The 25,425-nt window shown below is 44.4% G+C and overlaps 2 protein-coding genes across 2 annotated transcripts in view; one reads left to right on the top strand and one right to left on the bottom strand.

Moving 5' to 3' along the window:
- The window catches only part of LOC137658182 (AP-4 complex subunit beta-1-like), a 70,485-nt gene that overhangs the window by 21,615 nt on the left and 23,445 nt on the right, over positions 1-25,425 (top strand). The window contains exons 3-4 of the mRNA XM_068392863.1: positions 1,957-2,057; positions 8,132-8,306. Coding sequence (XP_068248964.1) covers positions 1,957-2,057; positions 8,132-8,306 — 276 coding nt within the window. The remainder of the gene's footprint in view (positions 1-1,956; positions 2,058-8,131; positions 8,307-25,425) is intronic.
- Positions 5,460-6,905, bottom strand: LOC137658194 (uncharacterized). Its single transcript, XM_068392873.1, has one exon. The coding sequence runs from the start codon at positions 6,899-6,901 to the stop codon at positions 5,552-5,554; it is 1,350 nt and encodes a 449-aa protein (XP_068248974.1). The 5' UTR covers positions 6,902-6,905; the 3' UTR covers positions 5,460-5,551.

Here is a 25,425-nt window from a genome sequence, read left to right as displayed (position 1 = left end):
GTGACGCAAGTGCTTCAAGCTGGGGTCTGGAAGCGTCAGACGACCTTCACAGCCCACTACCTGCAGGACGTGACCCACAGGAGCCTCGATACGTTTTCTATCGGCCCTGTGGTGGCTGCACAACAGCTGGTCTAACCTCAGGCTCCTTTATGGACAAGTAGCAGTAGGTTGAGGGCGTTGTTACCCGGTTTTAGTCTGCGTGAATGAAAGAGTATGTCTGACCCTTACTACTTTCTTCATTCTCCCCTCTCTTGGGGAAGCAGCATTCTGATCCTCACATAGCTGACCTCGACCTCTGCAGGTAACCCATGCTTCCTTGTGCTCCTAGTATCAAGCTTAATACTGTTGCGTCCCCCATACCCTGACGAGGTGGTATTGGGAACGTCCTATCCTAGATTCCTATCTAAAGGTCTCAAGGTCAACTTCATAGGACGAGTCACACTTTTCCTCCACACACAACTTATGTAGGCCACTCGATCCTAGCGAAGCAAGGAACTTGTGAGGTGCAGGGGCTCCTTCTCTCAAGTGCTACTCACTGAGGGACGGAGTCCCCGGGCAAAGCCGAAGTCAGTAAGGCTGGGGACTTTCCACCCTTCCTAAGGGGTAAGTCACCCAATGTAAATAGCGTGGTTTGTATTTCGGTTACGGAACAAATGACAAAGTCGGAGATAATTTGTATTTTTCCTAACCATACAAACCTTAGCTATTTACACACTTTTGCCCGCCACCCCTGGCCCCCAAGTCAAGTCCTACCTCTAAGTGAAGTGAAACAAATCACTGGTGTGTGGGGGGGGGAGGGGTAGCAAGCTATCCCTTCCCCTACCCCCCGCTAACTAGCGCGGGGTTAGTTAACCCTAGTTAAAAACTATTGGCTCGTCATTTCAGCTACGCTAAAAGGTAAACCCAATGTAAATAGCTAAGGTTTGTATGGTTAGGAAAAATACAAATTATCTCCGAATTTGTCATATTAGCTGGGACGTCCACCCTCCTAATGGGTGAGTCACCCCTATAAATAGCGTTGGTTTGTATTCCACTTATGGAACAAATGACACATTCGGAGGTAATCTGTATTTTTCCTAACGATACAAACCTTAGCTATTTATACATAATTGGCCTCCAACCCTGTACCCTTTGAAGTCCTACCTCCAAGCAAAGTGAACTCGATCACAGATGTGTGAGTGGGAGGGATAGTAAGCTACCCCCTACCCCCGCTAAGTAGCCTTGCTAAATTTTAATGGCTCGTCCTTTCAGCTTCGCCGAAAGTAATACCCCTATAAATAGCTAAGGTTTGTATTGTTAGGAAAAATACAAATTACGAAAGTAATACCCCTATAAATAGCTAAAGTTTGTATTGTTAGGAAAAATACAAATTACCTCCGAATTTGTCATATTCTACCAGTTCCTTCCTGCTTGTCAATGTGGATAATCAGGCAAGGTAAGTTATCTTAAGGTAATGTTTATTGATACTGTATGGAAATTTTATAATAAGATTAATAATAATACTTAGCTGGTTAATTTAGCTAGTCCCACTCCTCCATTCCCACTTCTCGTACTACACAACTGACGAGAGAGTTGAATGAATTCTTTATCCACCTGTCAGTTTTACCAACGGCAGTACAGAATAGGAGGTATCAGCTTGCCAATGTGATAAAAAACGGTTGAGTTTTTGGGGTTCAGGGCTAGCTAAATTATCTGGGTAAATATTATAGCATTAATATTAATTTCATCATGAAAATTCCATTTCTCAACCAAGCTAAGTTTGCAAAATGTATATCACAATGAGTGCTGGGTAAGTATTAAATGGATAAATTTATTTTGTTAATTTAGTTTTTACTTTTATAAAGTGTATTTATATGTAAAGGGAAATCTTAGCAAATATTTTATGCAAGGTATTCTTTGGTGTTTCAACCATTTTTATCAAAATTTTATCCATAGGTTTTATCTTCTTTATTTCAGATTACTGGTGATGTTGACCTTCCAACAAGTGAAGTTGTTGAACTTCTGGCTTCCCATACAACTTTGGCAAAAAAGCTGACATGTAGTCACATTGCAAATAAGTAAGACCGATATTTTAAGCTTTTAGTGTAAACTATAATCTTAGCTGTTTCTTCACAAATACAAAAATGGAATGGCCGTAATAGTAAAGTAGTAGGTGGAGGGTGCATGGTAGGCCCTGCCCACTCCCCAGGTATAGCAGCCTTCACTTTGACTTCAACCACTGGATAGTGCAGATGTACTAGGCAATTCCATCTGCCTGTTTTAATGTTTTTTTTGTTTTTTTTTTTTACTTCAGATTGAATAAATATTTTTACAGACAGTCGTGTTTGAGGGATAATAATGGAAGGAGCCTAGATATGCATATTTTTCTGATAACTGTAGTTGTGTAACAGTTTTCTGTGCTATCTGGCATTATCCAACATACTTTTGTTCCGTAACTGGAATACAAACCTACGCTATTTATTTAGGGGCATTACTTTCGGCGAAGCTGAAATGACAAGCCATTAAAATTTTGCAAGGGTTAACCACCCATTCCGCTAGTTAGCGGGGGTAGGGGGTGGTAGCTTGCTACCTCTCCCACTCACACACTGGTGATTTAGCTCACTTTGATTTTGGCTCTGATGGTGAACGATCATTGCCTTTCTTCATCCTCACCAAGTTAATTATATTTTGGACTGCCATTAATGCTTTTTGTTTGTCATTCTCTTTAATAGTGTGTGTTTGTGTTGACTTCTGCCGACCATGCGTACCTGCCCTGGACTTGAAAGCCGGCCCTGAGGTACCTTCATGTCGGCCGTGGACACCGACCGCCACACCCTTTGTCCCGCCTGCAGAGGTCAAAGGTGTGATAGTGGTAACAAATGTAATGAGCGTCGGGAGTGGTCTGCCTCCCAGTGGGAGAGGTTTTGGCGACGGCGGGAGAAGAAGTCTAAGCGGGATATTTCTCCTTCGAAGGTTCCTTTGAAGGGGAAAAAACCCTAGACCTCTTCTTTCGCCTCCCAACCTTCCTTCAAAGCTCCTGCTTGTTCGGCCTCTTCCCAGAGACCGTTGAACAGTAGCGTAGACCCTATAATTTTTGGCCAACCCCAGTCCTCGAGAGATGGTGTTGCTTCCCCTAACGAAGCGGCCCCACCACTCCCCCTGGGTGAGGCCTTGTCTATGTCTTCTGTGTTACAGGTGTGGTCGTCTTTGGGGCTAACGGGTTTGCCCTCCAAGGACTCATTGCTGCAACTTATCCTCCGTGCTGCAAGTGTGCAGCCGTCGTCGACTTTAGAGTTAGTTCCACTGTGTCTCGTCGACGTTGTGGTGTCAGAGGCATCTTCTGTGGCCCCTGCCAATGCCGCTGTCCCTCCAGACTCTCCAGCTTATGCTGCCGACTACATTTCCCCCGTTCCTGTTCATCCTTCGAGGGAGAAACTAAGTCTATCGTCGGTCTCTCCTGCGAGTATTTCTTCCCCTCGAGGGAGTTCTCTCAGAGAGACTCCTCTTTGGAGGACTGCTGCTGAAGGTCAGCTTGCTGATCAAACAGCCCCTAGAGGGCGTCTCTTTCGCAGAGCTCGCCCTCCACTTCACCTTAGAGGTGGCCCTTCACCATCGGTGAAAAGGTGCCTCTTCAGCTCTTCAGCATCATCTTTGCAGCTGTTCCCCGCAGAGGAGCCTCCGCTTCAGTTGTCTTTTGGACCTCTACCTTCACCCGTCCCTGGTCCTTCTCCTGATGACGCTGCCACTAGTCCTCGTACTTCGGCCCTGGACTCTTCTGCAGATATGTTTGTGATCTCCATTGGCGGATGTTCGCCCTTCCAAAGGGCACATCCCTGTTCCTGTTTGACCTTCCAGCTGACCTGCTGACCTGCCGTCATTGTTCCTGTCTCTTGTACATCCTCTGGATGTTCCTTCGAAGCGTTCAGCTGCCCGCCAATGCTCTCCAGCTCGCCAGCGGGTTGCAGGGCACCAGTGCTCTCCAACAACATGTCAGCGCCAGCCTGCTCTCCAACGCTTTCCAGAGCATCTTCGCTCTCCAGTGCATCAGCACTTCGATGTTCGCCCAATTGCCAGCCTTCTCCTGCTCGTCCTCAGCGCCTTCCAATGCCCCAGCGATCTCCCGATCGCCGGCGCTCTCCAGCGCAGCCTTGCCATTTCAAAGAGAAGCGATTTTTAGGTGACCAGTGCTCACCAGCCAACCTACGCTCGCCAGCGCAACTGCACTCTCCAGCTCAAGCTCGTCAGCGCTCCCCTAGACATCAGCGCTCTCATGCGCAGCCTCGGTCTCCGGCTTGTCAATGCTCTCGTGGACAAAAGTGCTCTCCTATATGTCACCGCTTTACCAAGTGCCAGCGCTCTCCTGCACCAAAGCTCTCTCTAGGTCATCAGCACCCTCCAGCTCGCCAGCACTCTCCTGTGCAATCACTCCATACCGCCTGCTATTAATCGCGGTGCCACCTATCTATTCCTTACAATTAGCTTGAATTTTTATGAACTGGAAGAATCTCCTGTAGGCAAGTGCCACCCTGTTAGTGCTTATTCATCTGTACATGTTAGGTTTCTTGTAGGTTCACACTTGTCTTTTTGTGTACAATATTTAGCGAAAGCTCATTCTGCTGTTTATGCGCTCCCATGTTGGAACACATTCACTAATTAGTGTATGCTCATTACCGCGCACACTTGTTTACAGAGCCTAAAAGAATGGTATAAACCTAGAATGTATGTAATTTTCCATTCAAGAGTAAAAGGCCATACGTACTAAGAAGAACTGTTTAGTACAGTACAAAACAGGAGGAGCTGTAAAAACAGGGAACACAAAGGTTTTTTGATTACTTACAGTAGTTACCACGCTCTTCCATTCGTCACCCAGAATCAGTTCAGTAAGTGAAAGAAACCAACAAATACTCGTTTTCCCCTGGGTTATCATTGAAGCGTCGCGTTTTGTACAGCCCTTCCGACAAATGTCATCGGGGTTTTTTCGAGGATGTTGAGAGATTCATCGGCCCTATGACACCCAACTTTAGTCCGTTCCCTACTAAAGCAAGATCCCTAATATTTGGTCTAAACTTACCAGGTTAATACACTCATTTCTGGGCTCCGACCTGTGCCGCCCAGTGAAATAGTACCAGAGAATAGGGGCCCAAACTTGGCACAATACCTGAAGGGAAGTAATTGAATACAAAATAATACCAAAACATGTTTAATTCAAGAACAAGGTTATATAAGGAATCCTGAAGGTAAGTACTCTCAAACATTAAGGGAAAATAAATACAGTACAATAATTGCAAAATCCCACACTAGGGATGGCTGGAAAGGCAAGGCAAATAATGATGCAGAGCAAAATAAAACACATCCTTAATGGTCAAATAACAAAACCAACTCGTCGGAGAGTAAAACTAATAACAGGTATAAACAAAAACAATTCGTGGTAAGGTAAGATCATTAACAGGAGTATAAAATAATACACCATAAGGGTGTAGCTCAAGTAAAACAAAACCAAAACCAAGTAGGAACAATAAGTAAGGCAGGTAGGAGGAAGGAGGATAGAGCAAGATGTTGTGATTAAGACTCGTTACTTTTCAGGAGGAACCACATTCCCGGCTGCTACTGTAGCAAATTTTAGAGCTTCCAAAGGTTTTAGGTAGTGGCGTTTAAAAACTTTAGGGGACTTCCAGCCTGTATATTTTGTAAGCTCATCAAAATTCATGTGGTGGAAGAAATTAACTGAAGTAGCTACAGCTCGTATATCATGGACATGGGGAAATGATTCAGGGTTAGCCTGTTTAATAAAATAAAGAATCTGTTGTCTGATTCCTTTCAGGGTAATGGTTCCTCCATTCTCTCTGATGAATAAGGGCCCTGTGGACTTCATGGAAGTTCTCTTTAAGTAGGATTTCAGGGTGGTAACTGGACACAAGGATGGGTCCTGATGAAGTGGAACAATCTTCCAGGAGGACCATCTGTTCTGAGGGTCCTCATTTTTAGCCAAGAAAACTTTGTCAGGGGAGAGAAGGACTTCTGAAGAGAGAAACTCAATATGGCCTGGGTCTCTAGTCAAAGCTGACAGTTCTGAAATTCTGGCGCCAGAAGCTAGGCTCAATAGGAAAAAGGTCTTTCTTAATAACGCTATGTAATGGCAAGATTCGTTAAGAGTATCAGAGGCCAGCTTAAGGACATCATTCAAAAACCAGGAAACTGCGCTAGGGCGAGTTGATGGTTTCAATCTGGCGCAGGCTTTTGGGATTGACGAGAAGTATGAATCCGTAAGGTCAATATCAAAACCAATATGGAAAATCTTTTTCAAGGCTGATTTAATTGTAGTGATGGTTTTAGCTGCAAGGCCTGATTCAAAGAGAGTTCTGAAGAAGGTAACTGTCAGATTCATAGTCATCTTTTCAACCTTTGAGTCCCTTAAAAACTTTGCAAGTTTTTTAACAGCCGAGTCATATTGTCGGAGGGTAGATTCCCTTTTGTCTGATTCCAAAAACAGGGTATTTTGGGGATCAATAGCAGCACCTCTTTGGGCTGCAAATTTCATGAAGTCCATAAAGTTAGGGCATTCTGAATTCTTGAGGAAGCTAACACATTGCGAGTTTGTACTACTTGTGTTAGAATGGGATTGGGTATCTGTCGAGGGTGGAGACCTAGTTTCACCAACAGAGGAAACCAACTGCTCTTGGGCCAGTTGGGGGCTACCAGAGCTACTTGGCCCCTGAAAGACCTGAGTTTGTCCAACACTTTCATCAGAAGATTTATTGGAGGGAACAAATAAATCCTCTCCCAAGTGTTCCAATCTAACGACATTGCGTCTGTGGCATAAGCCCGAGGGTCCAGGTTGGGGGCTACGTAACACGATAGTTTGTGGTTGGACTCCGTCGCAAACAGGTCTACCTGGAGACCCGGGACCTGAGATAAGATCCATTTGAATGAATGTTGATTCAGGGACCATTCTGACTCCAGCGGAGTCGTCCTCAAAAGTGCGTCCGCCACTACATTCCGCACTCCCGCTAGATGGACTGCTGACAAATGCCACTTGTTCGATGCTGCCATGGAAAATATCGCTAACAAGACGTGATTTATATGGGCTGTCTTGGAGCCTCCTCTGTTTATGCAGTGGACTATGACTGCGCTGTCTAGAACCATGTAAAAGGAGCATTTCACTGGGCGGCACAGGTCGGAGCCCAGAAAGCAGTTTTTTGCACGGACGTACCGGTATGTCCATGGGGGTAAAGGGATGAGTTTTGTGAAACTTAGCAGTACGTCCTTTGGGGGTTAAAGGAGTTAGTTTTGTATAGTTAGGAAAAATACAAATTTCTTTTAAAAATTGGGGTACTGTATTTGGTTACTTTACAGACTGTAAAGGATTGAATTGTTTAGCTATGAGGTAGCTTAAGTGGAAAAAACATAGTCTTTACATTGGCTGCCTTCCTGCCTGGGGAAGCTACTGTATTGTGCTAAGTTGGGGAGAATTCTTTTTTTTTTTTTTTTGTTACAGTCAAACTTCTTTCTTCAAGGTACAACACATGAATTTTATTCTAAATATTGTGGTACTGTATGTTATGTAAAAAAAAAAGATGGGTAATGATAGGTAGGGAACAATATAAGAGCATATTCACAGGTTAAGGTAGCTCTTTATAAGAGATTTCCAAGACTCGGTTAAAAGAATCTCCAAATATACAATGCTGATATGTGAGATACTGAAAATGTAGCACAGTAAGAAAAAAATAAGAACTAGGGGTTTTGGCTCCGTATTATACAACTAGTGTTATGATTAAACTATTTACCCCCGGGCTATTTGGAAATTTCCAACCCTTAACCCCCAGGGGGTTATTTTTTTTCAAGCACATTTTGCAGTATATTTTTTTTTAAATTACTCTAACAGCCTTAATTTTCATTGTAGAGAGGTCAGGTTGGTCTCATTCTCTTGAAAAATGCCTGAAGTTTCTCAAAAAATTATCAAAAATTTGCAAAAAAGAATTTAAAAAGCAGTTTTTTGCAAGGACGTACCGGTACGTCCATGGGGGTAAAGGGATGAGTTTTGTGAAACATACCTGTACGTCCTTTGGGGGTAAAAGGGTTAAAATAAGAGGTTTGTAAATATGAAATATAAAATATTTTAGCTGTTCATAATACAATAAATATATTATTGCAGGTGCACAAGTAACGCAGATTTAGCTCTCTTAACTGCGAACCTCCTTTTGAAAGATGCTGGAGATGCTAATCCTAGTGTGAGGAGTGCCAGTATATTAGCCCTTGCTTCATTACCTGGAATTGAGGAAAGCACTGTAAGGGCTTTAACTGCTGCTCTTTCAGACCAAGCAGCACAGGTAATGCATATGAAGTTTGGTATCTCATTTAGTGATTTTTTTTTATAGTTCAGTACTGTATCTGTTTACAATAAAAAGCCAGTGGGCCCATTTCAAATTTCAATGTAGCAATTGGGATGGCATTTAGAGGAACAGTATTTTATCCTGTTTTAATGACAGCTTGATTTTCATGACGCGAATAACTTTACCTAAATTTTTAATATAATTGGAGTTGCATGTTCCAATTATGAAATATTAATTAATTAGATTTTTCTTTTTACCTCTTGATATATCTATACCAAGTATATGATCATTTAATATACAAGTACGGTAAGTGCCTTACTTAATCTTATTTCTCTGGAACTGCAAAGTATTTAGTGCAGACTCAATTGGTGTATAGATATGAAGTGAAGTTAATAGGAGAGATTTTATTGACTAGCCCTAGTAGAGAATAGAAGCACCACCAATAGATGTTAATCAAGCCATTGTTCAATTTGCTCATACATGAATATAATCCAAACTCTTATTAGAGGACTCAGGTTTGTATAGTTTGGAAAAACATAACTTACTTTAGAAACTCTTAATATACAGTCAGCCAGTTATTCGGTGGTTCTGTCTTCGTGGATTCAGTCATTCGTGATACTGTACAGAGAACCATATAACCTATTAAATAAAACATCACATTAGTTCCGTAACTGGAATACAAACCTACACTATTTATTAGGGGTTATAACTTTAGGCGAAGCTGAAAGGACGTGCCATTAAGATTTTAGCGAGGGTTAACTACCCATTCCGCTAGTTAGCGAGGGTATGGGGGGGGGGGTAGCTTGATAACGCTCCTGCTCACACCTGTGATGTAGCACACTTTGCTTTTGGCTCGGATGGTGAACGGTCTTCATCCTCTCCAAGTTATTTTGGACTGCCATTAATTTTTTTTTTTTGCTTTTTCTATTAATATGTGTGTGTGTGTGTGTGTGTTAACTTCTACTGACCATACAAACCTGCCTTGGACTTGAAGGCCGGCCCTGCGGTACCTTCATGTCGGCTGTGGACACCGATTGTCACACCCTTTGTCCCGCCTGCAGAGGTCAACGGTATGATAGGGAAAACAAGTACAGGGTATAGTGAGTGTCGGGAGTGGTCTGCCTCCCAGTGGGAATCGCCTGCGGAAAAAGTAGTAAAAGCGGGTATTTCTCCTTCGAAGATTTCTTCGAAAGGGAAAATACCCAAGGCGGCTTCTTCCGCTTCCCAACCTTCCTCCGAAGCTCTTACAAGAGACTATCGAGTACAGTAGTAGCGTAGGTCTTTTAATTGTTGCTCAACCCCTGTCTTCGAGATATGGTGTTGCTTCCCCTAGTAAAGCAGCCCCACCTCTCCCCCCCGGGTGAGGCCATGTGTCTCTCCTTTTTTTACAGGTGTGGTCGTCCTTGAGGCTTGTGGGTCCGCCCTCCAAGGACTCCTTGCGGCAGCTCATCATCCGTGGTGTTAGTGTGCAGCCTTCATCGACATCGGAGGTGGATCCTCTGTCGTATGTCGACGTAGTGGCATCTGAGGCGTCTTCTGCTGCTGCTGCTGCCGACGCCCCTGCCTCTTCAGACTTTACAGCTTTTGCTGCTGACTGCGCTTCCCCCATCCTGATTATCCTTCCAGGGGGAAGCAAAGTCTTTCGTCTGTCTCTCCTGCAAGTGTTTCTCCTTGGAGGAGGAGATCACTAATAGAGACTCCTCTGTGGAGGATTGCTGCTTCTAATGGTCAGCTTGCTGATCCACCGGCCCCCAGAGGGTGTCATCGATCTCATGGAGCTCACCCTCCGCTTCGCCTTAGAGGTCGCCTTTCGCCATCGGTGAAAAGGCGCCTCTTCGGCTCTTCAGCCTCGTCTTCGCAGCCTTCCCCCGCAGAGGAGCCTCCTCTTCCGTCATATTCTGACCCTCGACCTTCGCCCGTTCCGGACCTCCTGACAACGCTGCCGCTAGTCCTCGGACTTCGGTCTTGGACTCCTCTTTGGATCGCTCGTGATCCCCCACGGTGGATGTTCGCCCTTCCAAAGGGCACATTCTGTTCCTGACCTGCCTTCACCGTTCCTGTCTTGTGATGTTTCCAAACATCCCTCGTCCTCAAGAACGCGGCTTCCTTCACAGTACTCCATATCTTCGGCTGGGCGCCAGCGCTCTCCAATGCGCCAGCACTCATCAGTGCACCAGCGCTCGCTAACATCTCGTCAGCGCTCTCCAGCACGCCAACACTTTCCAGCGCATCAACGCTCTCCAGCGCTTCAATGCTGTCCAGTGCATCAGCGTCTCCAATGCCCCAGAAGTCTCCTGATTGTCGGCCTTCTCCAGCTCATTCTTGCCATTCGAAACACCAGCATTTGCCAGCTCACCAGCGCTTGCCAGCTTATCTACAATCGCCACCGCACCTGCGGTCACCAGCACATCAGCGCTTTCCTACACTCCAGCGCTCTCCTGCGCTTCTGGGCTCTCCTACTCGTCAGCGCTCTCAAGCTCGCAAGCGCTTTCCTGCGCACCAGCGCTCTCCTGTGCGCCAGCGCTCTCCTGTCTGCCAGCGCTCTCCTGTCTGCCAGCACTCTCCAACTCGCCAGTGCTCTCCAGCTCGCCAACTTGTCAGCACTCTCCAGCTTGCCAACTAGTCAGCGGTCTCCAGCTCGCCACCGCTCATCTGCACACCTGCATCTGCCTGCGCACCAGCATTCTCCGGCTCGCCAGCACTTGCCAATTTAAGAAAATTTCTATTGTAGTTAGGTATTTTTATATTTCCCTCAGTGCAACTAAATATTTTTCAGTCGTCTAAGCCCTTTTATTCCAAATGGAAGCAAATATTTTAGCAAAACGTCAAAGAAACAAAGTAATTCATGATGGATACCTTTTTATTTTTGATGCAACGAGCAAGAATGATCCTGAATTAAAGTTTTGGCAATGTGAAGAGAGATCGATTCCTAGAGCCAGTGGAATGGCGGTGTATATTAGCACTCAGTAGCCTGCTTCTCATAGGTCCTGCTATGAATGTAGATGTTATGAAATTCTGATAATAAAAGTTTGTGGCAGGCATAACTTCTATTTGTGTTTGATCTACCGGAATCCAGACATGGATGATTCTATCTTTGACTGTCTTCTTACCATTATGGCTAAAATATAAGATGATAGAAAGGCCTCTTTTGTTTTTGTTGGTGATTTCAATGCTCACCATAGGGAGTGGCTAAACTCTGTTTCTCCTACTGATCACCATGGCTTAAGAGCTTTGGATTTTTCCTCTGAATCAGGCTATGAGCAAATCATAAGTGAAACTACTCATAGGTCTGCTAACTGCTTGGACCTCATATACACCAACTCCCCTGATCATGCCCTGATTTCATTAGTGGTGAAGACTAAGCAGCCTGTACCTGATATATCTTACTCATGTAAGGTTTATATAAAATCTCAAGCAGAATGGAATGGCCTTCTGAGTGATATTTTGGTCTTGAATTGGTCACAGTTGTGTAATAGTGTTGATCCTTTGAATGAGAATCTAGTCAACATAATTGATAGATGTATCACTTATCATGTGCCAAGACAAACCATGGTTCAATGATGATTGTAGACGTGTTTATGTGGAGAAGCAGGAGGCCTTTCATCTATGGAAGGGTAACAGATCATGTTTGACTTGGAATAACTATACTAGGCATAGAGCTTATGCTCAGAGAGTTAATGCTTTGATTGAAAAGGAATACAATTTAACCGTAAAAGAAACCCTCTCTGGTACAACCCAGAAACATAAGTGGTGGGCTACCCTTAAATTTGCACTCTTTGGTGTAGATGCAACAGTTTTTCCTTTACTTAAACCTGATGGCTCTGTCACTCAGTGTCCAAAGGAAAAGGCAACCCTTTCGGCTGATGTGTTTGACAGTAAACTGAGTAATGAGGGACTTGATCTTCCTCATTCCTGTCTTCCTGAAGCTAAAATAACTAGTTAGCTTTTTGATCGAATAAAATTGAAGCTCTCTTGATGGACCTTGATGCTTATAGAGGTGTAGACCCAAATGGTATTTTTCTTTTATTTTTTTTTATAAAGACTGCAGATTTCATAGCTCCAAAGTCATCGGTTATTTTGTGCAAGTTAGCAAGAAGAGTTTTTAGCACTTAATGGAGAATTGGTAATGTTACTCTGCTATGTAATTGTGTTTGTGGTAGCTCAAGTCATTACTGCCCTATTTCCATAACTCATATTATCTAAAGTTTTTGAACGTCTTTTGGAAAAATGTCTAAATAGGTTTGCTAAAGGTAATCATCTGTTCCCTAGTTTGCAATTAGGCTTTTGTAAAGGCTTTGGAGCATGTGATGCCCTTCTTACAATCTCAAATTCTGTACAGTAATCATTGAGGTCAGGAAGTTCGTATGATTGGCCTTGATTTTAGTGCTGCCTTTGACCGCGTTAATCATGAGGCCCATGTTTTCAAACTCAAACAGTTAGGAGTGGGTGGGTCTTTTCTCAGCATCATTATTGAATTTTCAAGTAATAAATTGTAAAGAGTTGTTGTTGATGGGCACCATAGGGAGTATAGGAATGTAATATCTGGTGTTCCTCAAGTTAGTGTTCTTGGCCCCTTACTTTTCATAATCAAGCTCGTTGCATATGCAAATGATGTTACGTTTTGTTTTTTTTGCATAAATCCCATCTCTGGAATGTAGATCTGAGGTTGCTGAATCCCTTCATAGAGATCTAGCTAAAATTAGTGCATGGTGCAAATTATGGGCCATGAAGTTGAATCCTAACAAAACTCACCCAAGTATGATTGTAAGTAGGTCAAGGACAGTTGCTCCCCAACATCTGGATCTCATCATTGATAATGTTTCTTTAACTTTGTATGACTTATAAATTTTAGGTGATTCTCGACAGTAAGTTTACTTTTGAGAAACACATTAGGTCTGTGTCTTCTTCAATTGCACAAAAAGTTGACTTATTGAGAAAGTCATTCAAGATTTTTGGTGATCAATCTATACTGAAGAAGTGTTTTAATTCTTTTATTCTACCTTGTTTTGAGTATTCTCCTGTCTGGTCTTCAGCAGCAGATTCTCATCTTAATTTGTTGAATAATAAATTACGGGCTATTAAATTTCTTATTCCTGATTTAGATATTAATCTCTGGCACTGTTGTTCAATTAGTTCGTTATGTATGTTGCATAAGATTTTTCATTTCATAATTCTGAACATCTTTTATATTTTGATCTTCCCGGACAGTACCATATTGGGGGTAATACTAGGTATGCCTTCTCCTTAATGTGGCTCAATGCTACACAGTATTCCAGAAGTTTTATTCCAGCTGTGACCAAGTTGTGGAATGATCTTCCTAATCGGGTAGTTGAATCGGTAGAACTTCAAAAGTTCAAATTTACAGTACAGTGAACCCTCGCTACTTTGCGGTTCGACCATCGCGGATTCACCACTTCGCGGGTTTTTTCCCTAACCCATATATATATACATATCGCGGATTTTCCGGAAAATTTGAAAATACCGCGAAATCTGAAGACAACCAAATAAGATATTTTGTTACCTTTAATTCCATTAATACTGTAATTAGTAATATCTGCTCTTACTGATTGTTCATTGCATTACATATGATATATAATTCAGCACAGAAAGAAATAAAACACAAAAAGAGAATGTGATCATACGATAATACAGTACTGTATACAGTACGTAGTAAAATTAAATCGAACATGAAACGCAAATCAGATGCAGTCATACCATATTAGAATGGTGTAAGGCTGCTGATGGCTACTATACTACAAATGTAATGGATGTGCATCTTTTCCATGATTCTTTTGTATGTACAGTATACGTACGTAGTACTGCATCCAATAATATTCTTTGTTGCAAAAATCACATTTCGAATAAGCGTACGAGAGAGAGAGAGAGAGAGAGAGAGAGAGAGAGAGAGAGAGAGAGAGAGAGAGAGAGAGAGATCCTACAAAAGAATAAAATACTGTAGCATACGTAAAGCTATTATTATTATTGTTATTATTATTATTGTTGTTGTTGTTAATAAAATTATTATTGTTATTATTATTATCATTATTATTATTATTATTACTGCATTATTATCATACGATAATTCAGTACTGTATACAGTACGTAGTAAAATTAAATCGAACATGAAACGCAAATCAGATGCAGTCATACAATATTAGAATGGTGTAAGGCTGCTGATGGCTACTACTGTACGTACAGTACTACAAATGTAATGGATGTGCTTCTTTTCCATGAATCTTTTGTATGTATACGTACGTAGTACAGTACAGTAAATGTTTTCATGTTGAACAGGCTGATATAAGTCTTTTTATAGATTATTTATTAATCTGTTTTAATGTTGATACTGTTCTTCAATTATCTTATTTTAATTGTTCATAACTTCTCATATAGTTTATTCATTTCCTTATTTACTTCCCTTACTGGGCTATTTTTCCCAGTTGGAGCCCTTGGGCTTATTGCATCCTGCTTTTCCAACAAAGGTTGTAGCTTAGCTACTAATAATGATAATAATAATAGATATGAAGGGTGGAAAAGGGATTTTTAAATATTTAACTTAGCCGGTGAATATATAGCTGCAACTCTGTTGCTCGACAGACAAACTCTACGGAAAAACTCGCCAGCGATCGCTACACAGGTTGCGGGTGTGCCCAACAGCGCCATCTGTCGACCAGATACCCAGCTCTTATGTAAACAAAGACTCAATTTTCTCTCTGTCGAGGTGTCGACAAGACGTACCTTACTCGCTGTTGCTAAACTGGAGTTTTTCACATCTTATTGGTGAAGTACTATATTCTGGTTTTGAGCTTTCGCTGTGCAGGGTTTTTCTTCAAACAAATCCTTGAACTCTTTTTTTGTAACGGATTCATTGTTGATGACTTAGATCGTTTTTGGAATTTTCCCTTGACCAATTCAAAATGGCTGACCCTTCACAAGTTCCCAAATTTAGGAAATGCAATGCTAGGGACTGTTCTAGGCGTCTTCCGAAGGCTTCTATCGACCCTCACACTGTTTGTTCCAATTGTCGGGGTAAAACCTGTCAATTGGAAGATCGGTGTGAGGAGTGCGTGGGCCTTTCGGAATTCGATTTTATCGAATTTGAAAAGTACACACGCAGGCTAGAGAGAGATAGAGTTAGGAGAAGTTCTTCTCGGTCTATTGATGTATCCTCTCCTCATGCCCCACAACCTATTCCTTCCCCTGTAGTGGTTGTTCCTAACCCCCCTCCTAGCACTCAGGAACCATCGATGGCTGACATGATGCGTGCCATCCAGGCTCTGGGTGAGAGAGTTGAGTCTCTTGCAAGTGACCGCAATCAGCTCATGGCGGATGTTAAGGAGCTTAAGTGCCAAAGTGCAGTGGGAAGTGCTAAAGTGCCAAGTGATAGTGTTGTGAACAGTGTTGCGCTTGAGGGTTCGTCTGTTCGTGCCTGTCGTCCTCCTAGTCCGGGACCTCTTGCAAGCTCCCAAGTCCAGGGGAGAAGCAATGTCGTACGACGCATGGGTTCGAGAGGCTTTAATCAGCGAACAGACGTTCCCTCCGTGGTATCGGGCGTATCTCCCCAAGATCGCCCCTACCTACCTAAGACGAGAGAGCCCATTTATACCTCGTCGTCTGAAGGTGTTTCTCACAAGAAACTTTGGACCAAGGTCTCACGACCGTTAAAACGTAAATCGGTCCCTTCAGGACAAGTCCAACGTCCCGGTTGTAGCCACTGGGTCAGTTCGGACTCGTTGCCGTCATCCGATGACTGCTCACCGCCTAAGAGAGGCAAAGCGGTACCGCTTCAGACACTAACACCGTCTGTCGCCGCACCTGCTCCCGTAGACCCTAAATGGGCTTTACTGCAAGACATGCAGTCCAAGCTTACGTCTCTGATGCAGGACTTTCATGCGGAGAAGGTTGCTGCCGTACCAGCAGCGAGTGCAGTACCTAGCCTACAACCCTCCAAGCGATCGGTTGTGCGTCCTGTGGACGCTGAGGTAACCTTCTCACGCACACCAGTTGAGGGAGTTCCTCCACCGATGCGTTCCAGTGTGGGCTGCCAGCCGCATGTTGACGTTAAGCGATGCACGGAGGTTGGTTTTGACGTTCTGGACGTTCAACAACCATCAGAGTTGCCTTGTTTTGACGCGGTGCGTCAACCTCCGCAACCCAGTGTGGTTTCCACTGCGCAACCCAGTCAGTCTAGACAGTCTCGGGTAGACGCTGTGCGTCCTCGCGCTACCATGGTTGTTGACAGCTCACAGACTGTGCAGCAGGTCCATGACGTTGCGTCCGGCTCAGTTACGCATGCACCAGTGCGACCGGACTCAGCGAACCAGCCGTTACCCACTCCGTTGCCGTTTCCTCATCAGTTTTCGGATGAGGAACTTTCTGATGATGATGTTGCTGCACATCAAGATGAACAACAATCAGAATTGGACGAGCCTAAGTCTACTCAACCCTCTTTGGACTTTAGAAAAGTTTTGTCTATTTTCAAAGAGCTGTTTCCTGACCAGTTTGTTTATGTGGCTCCTCGTTCTCCGCCTTCAGAGTTTGTTTTAGGCATGCCTTCTACCGCACCTGCCTTTACTAGACTCGTCCTCGCACGCTCGTCCAAGAGAGCTTTGCGGGTGATAGGAGACTGGTTAGAGTCCAAGAAGAGTTTAGGGAAGACAGCATTTGCTTTTCCCCCTGCTAGACTCTCTTCTAGATCGAGCGTCTGGTATGCCACGGGAGAAGTTCTCGGCTTGGGAGTTCCTGCCTCTGCCCAGGGCGACTTCTCAAGTCTTGTAGACTCTCCCCGCCGCCTTGCCATGAGACGCTCAAAGATTTGTTGGTCATCATCGGACCTGGACCACCTTATGAAAGGAATCTTTAGGGCTTTTGAAGTCTTTAACTTCTTAGACTGGTGCCTAGGAGCCCTAAGCAGGAAGATCTCTTCGACAGATAAAGAGACTTCTTTGCTCATTATGTCCTGCATGGACAAGGCCGTCCGTGATGGGTCCAATGAGCTTGCTGCCTCATTTGTGTCCGGAGTCCTGAAAAAGCGAGAATCTCTCTGCTCATTCCTTTCTGCTGGAGTTACACCGTGCCAGAGATCTGAGCTTCTCTTTGCTCCTCTTTCCAAGTGCCTATTTCCAGTAGTCCTGATAAAGGAAATAACCGCTTCGTTAGTGCAGAAGGACACTCACGATCTTGTTGCGTCATCAGCTCGCAAAGCTCCCCCTTTGCCTACCTTGTCAGCTAGGCCAAGGATGGACACTCCAGCGTCTCGCTTTATTCCGCCCTTTCGTGGCAGAGCCTCCAACAGAGGAGGTGCTCGTGCCGAAGAGAAGCGAGGGAAGAGGAAAGGATCCAAGTCCTCTAAGGGCAGAGTCTGACTGCCCGCAACTTCAGACAGCAGTGGGAGCCAGACTCAAGAACTTCTGGCAAACCTGGGAGAAGAGAGGCGCAGATGCACAATCTGTGAAGTTGCTCAGAGAGGGGTACAAGATCCCTTTTGTACGAAAACCCCCTCTAGCAACGTCTCCCATCGATCTCTCTCCCAGGTACAGAGAGGAAGAAAAGAGACGAGCCCTGAAACTGGAAGTGTCTCTTTTGCTAGAGAAGGGAGCGGTGGTCAAAGTCCAGGACCTTCAATCACCGGGATTCTACAACCGCCTCTTCTTGGTTTCAAAGAAGACAGGAGGGTGGAGGCCGGTGCTAGACGTCAGTGCTCTGAATGTCTTTGTCACAAAGACGAAGTTCTCCATGGAGACCACAAAGTCAGTCTTAGCAGCGGTCAGAAGGGAAGACTGGATGGTCTCCCTAGACCTAAAGGACGCCTACTTCCACGTCCCCATCCACCCAGACTCCCAACCTTTTCTGAGATTCGTTTTCGAAAAGGTGGTCTACCAGTTTCGGGCCCTGTGCTTTGGCCTAAGCACAGCTCCTCTCGTGTTTACGAGGCTGATGAGGAATGTAGCCAAATTCCTCCATTTATCGGACATCCGAGCCTCCCTTTATTTGGATGACTGACTTCTCAGAGCCTCTTCCAGTCGTCGCTGTCTGAAGGATCTCAAGTGGACTCTAGATCTGACCAAGGAATTGGGACTCCTAGTCAATTTGGAAAAGTCGCAACTGGTCCCATCCCAAACTATTGTGTATTTAGAGATGGAGATTCACAGTCTAGCTTTTCGGGCTTTTCCGTCGGCCCCTCAGAATAAGTCAAGCCCTGTTATTCATCCAGAACATGCTGAAGAAGGAACGCTGCTCAGTCAGGCTGTGGATGAGTCTGGTAGGGACGCTATCATCCCTGGAACAATTTGTGTCATTAGGAAGACTACACCTCCGTCCGCTTCAATACCATCTAGCTTTTCACTGGAAAAAGGACAAGACGCTAGAAGCGGTCTCGATCCCGATTTCCGAAAAGATGAAGTCTTGTCTGACTTGGTGGAAGGACAATATCATCTTAAGAGAGGGTCTTCCCCTGGCTGTTCAGACTCCCAACCACGTTCTCTTCTCGGACGCATCGGACGTGGGCTGGGGCGCGACATTAGACGGTCGGGAATGCTCAGGACTGTGGAACTCGAGTCAGAGGAACATGCATATCAACTGCAAGGAGCTGTTGGCAGTACATCTGGCCTTGAAAAGCTTCAGGTCTCTCCTTCGAGGCAAAGTGGTGGAAGTGAACTCAGACAACACCACTGCCTTGGCGTACATCTCCAAGCAAGGAGGGACCCACTCACTGACGTTGTACGAGATCGCAAGGGACCTGCTCATCTGGTCAAAAGGTCAAGACATCTCACTAGTAACAAGGTTCATCCAAGGCAACTTGAATGTCATAGCAGATTGTCTCAGTCGGAAAGGGCAAGTAATTCCAAGAGAATGGACCCTCCACAAGGATGTATGCAAGAGACTTTGGGCCACTTGGGGCCAACCAACCATAGATCTCTTTGCAACCTCGTTGACCAAGAGGCTTCCAATCTATTGCTCCCCAGTCCCGGACCCAGCAGCAATACATATAGATGCCTTTCTCCTAGATTGGTCACATCTAGATCTCTACGCATTCCCACCGTTCAAGATTGTCAACAAGGTACTGCAGAAGTTCGCCTCTCACGAAGGGACAAGGTTGACGCTAGTTGCTCCCCTCTGGCCCGCGAGAGAATGGTTCACCGAGGTACTTCGATGGCTAGTAGACGTTCCCAGAAGTCTCCCTCTAAGGGTGGACCTTCTACGTCAGCCGCACGTAAAGAAGGTACACCAAAGCCTCCTCGCTCTTCGTCTGACTGCCTTCAGACTATCGAAAGACTCTCGAGAGCTAGAGGCTTTTCGAAGGAGGCAGCCAGTGCGATTGCTAGAGCAAGGAGAGCATCCACCATTAGAGTCTACCAATCGAAGTGGGAAGTCTTCCGAGACTGGTGCAAGTCAGTCTCTGTATCCTCGACCAGTACCTCTGTAGCTCAAATAGCTGACTTTCTCTTATACCTGAGAAAAGGACGATCCCTTTCAGCTCCCACTATCAAGGGCTACAGAAGCATGTTGGCATCGGTCTTCCGGCATAGAGGCTTAGATCTTTCCAACAATAAAGATCTTCAAGACCTCCTTAAGTCTTTTGAGACCACTAAGGAGCGTCGTTTGGTTACACCTGGTTGGAATTTAGACGTGGTACTAAGATTCCTCATGTCAGACAGGTTTGAGCCGCTACAATCAGCCTCCCTGAAAGATCTCACTTTAAAGACACTTTTCCTGGTATGCTTAGCCTCAGCTAAAAGAGTCAGTGAGATTCATGCCTTCAGCAAGAACATCGGATTTTCGTCAGAAAAAGCCACATGTTCGCTACAACTTGGTTTTCTAGCCAAAAATGAGCTGCCTTCTCGACTTTGGCCTAAATCGTTCGATATTCCCAGCTTATCGGAGATTGTAGGCAATGAACTAGAAAGAGTCTTATGCCCTGTGAGAGCTCTTAAGTTCTATTTAAAGCGCACTAAACCTTTACGAGGCCAATCTGAAGCTTTATGGTGTTCAGTTAAGAAACCATCTTTGCCTATGTCAAAGAATGCTTTATCCTACTTTATCAGACTGTTAATACGAGAAGCTCATTCACATCTGAGTGAGGAAGACCAAGCTTTGCTTAAGGTGAAGACGCACGAAGTTAGAGCTGTTGCAACTTCCGTGGCCTTTAAGCAAAATAGATCTCTGCGAAGTATAATGGACGCAACCTATTGGAGAAGCAAGTCAGTGTTCGCGTCTTTTTATCTAAAGGATGTCCAGTCTCTTTACGAGGACTGCTACACACTGGGACCATTCGTAGCAGCGAGTGCAGTAGTGGGTGAGGGCTCAACCACTACAATTTTGATGCTTATGGAGGTGTAGACCCAAATGGTATTTTTCCTTTGTTTTTTATAAAGACAGCAGATTTCTTAGCTCCAAAGTTATCTGTTATTTTGCGCAAGTTAGCAAGAAGAGGAGCTTTTAGCACTAGTTGGAGAATTGGTAATGTTACTCCTCTATGTAAATGTGTTTGTGGTAGCTCAAGTCCCACTGATTACCGCCCAATTTCCATAACTCCCATATTATCTAAAGTTTTTGAACGTCTTCTGGCAAAACGTCTTAATAGGTTTGCTGAAGGTAATCATCTATTCCCTAGTTTGCAATTTGGTTTTCGTAAAGGCCTTGGAGCATGTGATGCCCTTCTTACAATCTCCAATGCTGTACAGAAATTCCTTGATTGTGGTCGGGAAGTTCGTATGATTGGCCTTGATTTTAGTGCTGCCTTTGACCGTGTTAATCATGAGGCCCTTGTTTTCAAACTGAAACAGTTGGGAGTGGGTGGGTTGTTTCTTAGCATTATTATTGATTTTTTAAGTAATAGATCTCAAAGAGTTGTTGTTGATGGGCACCATAGTGATTATAGGAATGTGATATCCGGTGTTCCACAGGGTAGTGTTCTTGGCCCATTACTTTTCATACTATATACACATGACATGTGGTTTGGCCTAGAAAACAAGCTTGTTGCATATGCAGATGATGCTACTCTCTTTGCATCAATTCCATCCCCTGAATGTAGATCTAGGGTTGGTGAATCCCTTAATAGAGATTTAGCTAGAATTAGTGCATGGTGCAAATTATGGGGTATGAAGTTGAATCCTAACAAAACTCAAAGTATGATTGTAAGTAGGTCAAGAACGGTGGCTCCTCAACATCCGGATCTCAGTATTGATAATGTTTCTTTAAATATGTATGACTCTTTCAAAATTTTAGGTGTGATTCTCGACAGTAAATTTACTTTTGAGAAACATATAAGGTCTGTGTCTTCTTCAATTGCACAAAAAATAGGCTTATTGAGAAAGTCTTTCAAGATTTTCGGTGATCAATCTATTCTGAAGAAGTGTTTTAATTCTTTCATTCTACCTTGTTTTGAGTATTGTTCTCCTGTCTGGTCTTCAGCTGCTGATTCTCATCTTAATTTGTTGGACAGAAACTTACGGTCTATTAAATTTCTTATTCCTGATCTAGATATTAATCTCTGGCACCGTCGTTCAATTAGTTCATTATGCATGTTGCATAAGATTTTTCATAACTCTGACCATCCTTTACATTCAGATCTCCCTGGACAATTCTATCCTGTTCGTAATACTAGGCAGGCAGTTAATTCTAATAGCCAGGCCTTCTCCATCACGAGACTCAATACTACGCAGTACTCTAGAAGTTTTATTCCAGCTGTTACCAAGTTGTGGAATGATCTTCCTAATCGGGTGGTTGAATCAGTAGAACTTCAAAAGTTCAAAGTTGGAGCAAATGCTTTTTTGTTGACCAGGCGGTCATGAGTCTTTTTATAGTTTATTTAAGACATATTTGTTTTTGATGCTGTTAATAGTTTATATATGACATGTCTGTTTTGACGTTGTTACTGTTTTTAGAATGATTTATTGTTAATTTGTTCTCTTCAGTTATTTATTTCCTTATTTCCTTTCCTCACTGGGCTATTTTTCCCTGTTGGAGCCCCTGGTCTTATAGCATCTTGCTTTTCCAACTAGGGTTGTAGCTTGGATAGTAATAATAATAATAATAATTCCATACCCCTTTTAATCTTTCTCTTGAAATGTTTTTAATGTTGTTTTTATGGGTTGTCCGGAAGGCTAAGAAGCCTTTCGCATCCTGGTTGATTTGGCGGGAGGTCAAAGTCATTTCTTGAGAGCGCCTAGATTAGGGGTTTGATGAGGTCCTGTTGTATGGGTTGCAACCCTTGATACTTCAGCTCCTAGGGGTCGATCAGCATCCTAAGAGGATCGCGAGGCTCCGTAAGGAAGACGTACTTAAAAGGCAGAGTAATTGTTCAAGTCGACTTCCTTACCAGGTACCTATTTATTTTGTTTTTGTTATTTTGATAACTTCTAAAATGAAATAAAAAACTCTTAGCTCATAAAATGTAAACATATATTACTGGTCTCTACCCACCATCCTGGGTGTGAATCAGCTATATATTCACCGGCTAAGTTAAATATTTAAAAATATTTTAATTATAAAATAAATTTTTGAATATACTTACCCGGTGAATATATAAATTAAATGACCCTCCCTTCCTCCCCAATAGAGACGCAGTGGGACGAGGAGAAAATTGAGTCTTTGTTTACATAAGAGCTGGGTATCTGGTCGACAGATGGCGCTGTTGGGCACACCCGCAACCTGTGTAGCGATCGCTGGCGAGTTTTTTCCGTAGAGTTTGTCTGTCGAGCAACAGAGTTGCAGCTATATATTCACCGGGTAAGTATATTCAAAAATTTATTTTATAATTAAAATATCATTTTCCAATTGAATGAACACAGCCATGAAGCATCTGCAGAAAAATAGAGGTTGAAAAGATAAAAAACAACTTAAGAAAAAAAGTGCTGGAACTCTAGATCCACCATCTGTTGTGGTGAATTAATGTTTGGATAGTGCTTCTCAAGCTTAGCCTTAGCTCCAGACTTGCATGCAATGGGAAAACTTATCGCTATGAATAAAGAATTATTAAGCAAGGCACCTTATGGAAGAAAAATTCCTATTTAGGGGCACTGGGGAAAGCAATAATAGGATATTAATATTTGGAAGAATAAGGTGGCTTCAACATTGTCTAATCAGAAATTTGATTTGCTGATGGGACTTTAACTATTGCACATAGTCTTTATCATCAGGTGTATGTTATATCAGCTAAGAAGTATGTTGGAGTTATTCCTATACAGTAGTTTAAGCTTTTTTTTCTAACAAACAAATAGTAACTTATTTTCATTTGAGTTTCCTAAACCATCAAACCAAATTTTGAGGGCAACTTCAATAATTTGTGAATTTGATCAAGCTACAACTCATGCAGAGATGCATTTCCCACCCTTTGCTAAGGGTTGCTTTTTCCATCTATCCCAAAACATCCACAAATATCTGTTGTTCCGTAACCGAAATACAAACCACGCTATTTAATTAGGGTATTACTTTCGGCGTAGCTGAAACGACGAGCCATTAGATTTTTAACGAGGGTTTACTACCCTCTCGCTAGTTAGCGAGGGGGTAGGGAGGGGTAGCCAGCTACCCCTCTCCCCCTCACACACCGGTGAATAGCTCACTTTGCTTTTGGCTCGGGTGATGAACAGACGTGTCTGCTCACACCCTCGCTTATTGACAGCCTTAATCTTTTTGCTTTTTCTTTCAGTGTGTGTTTGGAAGTTGGCCTCTACCATTATGCGGAAGTGCCCCGGATTACCTGACCGGCCGTGTGGCACTTATATGTCGGCGGTCGAAACTGACCCTCACACCTTATGTCCGTTCTGCAGGGGCCAACGGTGTGACAAGGACAAAGTATGCAGTGAGTGTAGGGAGTGGTCTACCTCCCAGTGGGAGAGGTTTTCCCGGCGCCGGAAGAAGAAGTCCAAAAGGGATCTTTCTCCTTCAAGGGTTTCCTTGATGAAAGAAAAATCCAGGGACTCTTCTTCCGTAGCCCGAACCTCCTCCGAAGCTCCAGCTCGAGCGGCCTCTTCCGAGAGACCGTCGAGTGGTAGCGTAGGCCGTTCTTTTGTTGACCGACCTCGGGGAGAGGGAGAGGGAGAGGGAGTTGCCTCCCATAGCGAGGCAGCTCCGTGGGAGGATTTATCTTATAATTCTGTGAATGATGATGATTTGCTGCAGCTTTGGGCTTCCTTGGGGCTTAAGGGCTCACCCTCCAGGAAAGCCCTGTTTGACTTAATCCAGTTGGGGGCTGCTGTCAAACAGTCGCCGGTGATAGCGGAGGTTGACCCTCTGTCTATCGTCGACGTTGTTGTGGCAGGGGCCTCCGACGAGTTGGGTCAAACCCCTGCCTTGGTTCCTGATGCAGATAAAGGCTGAGGTCCTCCCTCCCAACATCCTTCGAGGGAGGAGCTAAGTCCTACGGTCTCTCCTGCAGGTGATTCTCCCCAGTTCACTGACAGAGACTCCTCTTTGGAGGACTGATGATGGTCTGCCTGCCGCCCCTAGAGGACTTATCCGTCCGAGCCTTCCGCTTCGCCGTAGAGGTCTTCCTTCTCCTCACAAGGGAGTTAGGAGGCGCCTCTTCGGCTCTTTGCCATCACAGTCCCCCGCAGAGGATCCTCCTCGCTGTGCTCCGACCATTGCAGTTGCATCTTTGGACCTCTCTGCCGATCGTTCTCTTTCGCCTGCCAGACCTTCGGACCTGCCGTCTCCGTTCCTGGCTGCTGACGCGTGTTGGGCGTCCACGCATCCCGTTTTCCAACGGGCACCGGTCCCTTCGGGGCATAAGCGCCAGGTATCCCCTGCACTTCAACGTTCTCCTGCGCGCTCGTGCGCAATTGCGCGCAAGCGCTCTCCTGCGGTGAAGCCTTCTCTTCGTAAAACTTCATCTTCGGAGATAACGCCCCAGAGACCTCCTGCAGCTGAGACTTCTCTCCATCGTTCTCCTGCTATTCAGCGCTCTCCTGCTCGCCAGCGCTCACCTGCGGGCCAGTGCTTTCCTGCTCGCCAGAGCTCTCCTGTTCGCCAGTGGTCTTCTCCTTGCCAGCGTACAGCAGCGCGCCCCATCCTGATGCGCGGCCCACGCCCACGATCTGCTGCGCACCCACTATCTCCTGCTCGCCAGCGCTTTTCTCTTGCGCGCCAGCGTTTGCCTGCACGCCATCATTCGCCTGCG

Source organism: Palaemon carinicauda, chromosome 1 (genome assembly GCF_036898095.1).
Source record: "Palaemon carinicauda isolate YSFRI2023 chromosome 1, ASM3689809v2, whole genome shotgun sequence".
NCBI classification, from domain to species: Eukaryota; Metazoa; Arthropoda; class Malacostraca; order Decapoda; family Palaemonidae; genus Palaemon; species Palaemon carinicauda.
The sequence above is the reverse complement of the archived record's forward strand: the minus strand, read 5'-3'. Positions and strand labels throughout refer to the sequence as shown.

Bases quoted from the DNA above. Each gene is read 5' to 3' on its own strand.
- LOC137658194 (XM_068392873.1), bottom strand. From the start codon at position 6,901: ATGGATCTTATCTCAGGTCCCGGGTCTCCAGGTAGACCTGTTTGCGAC.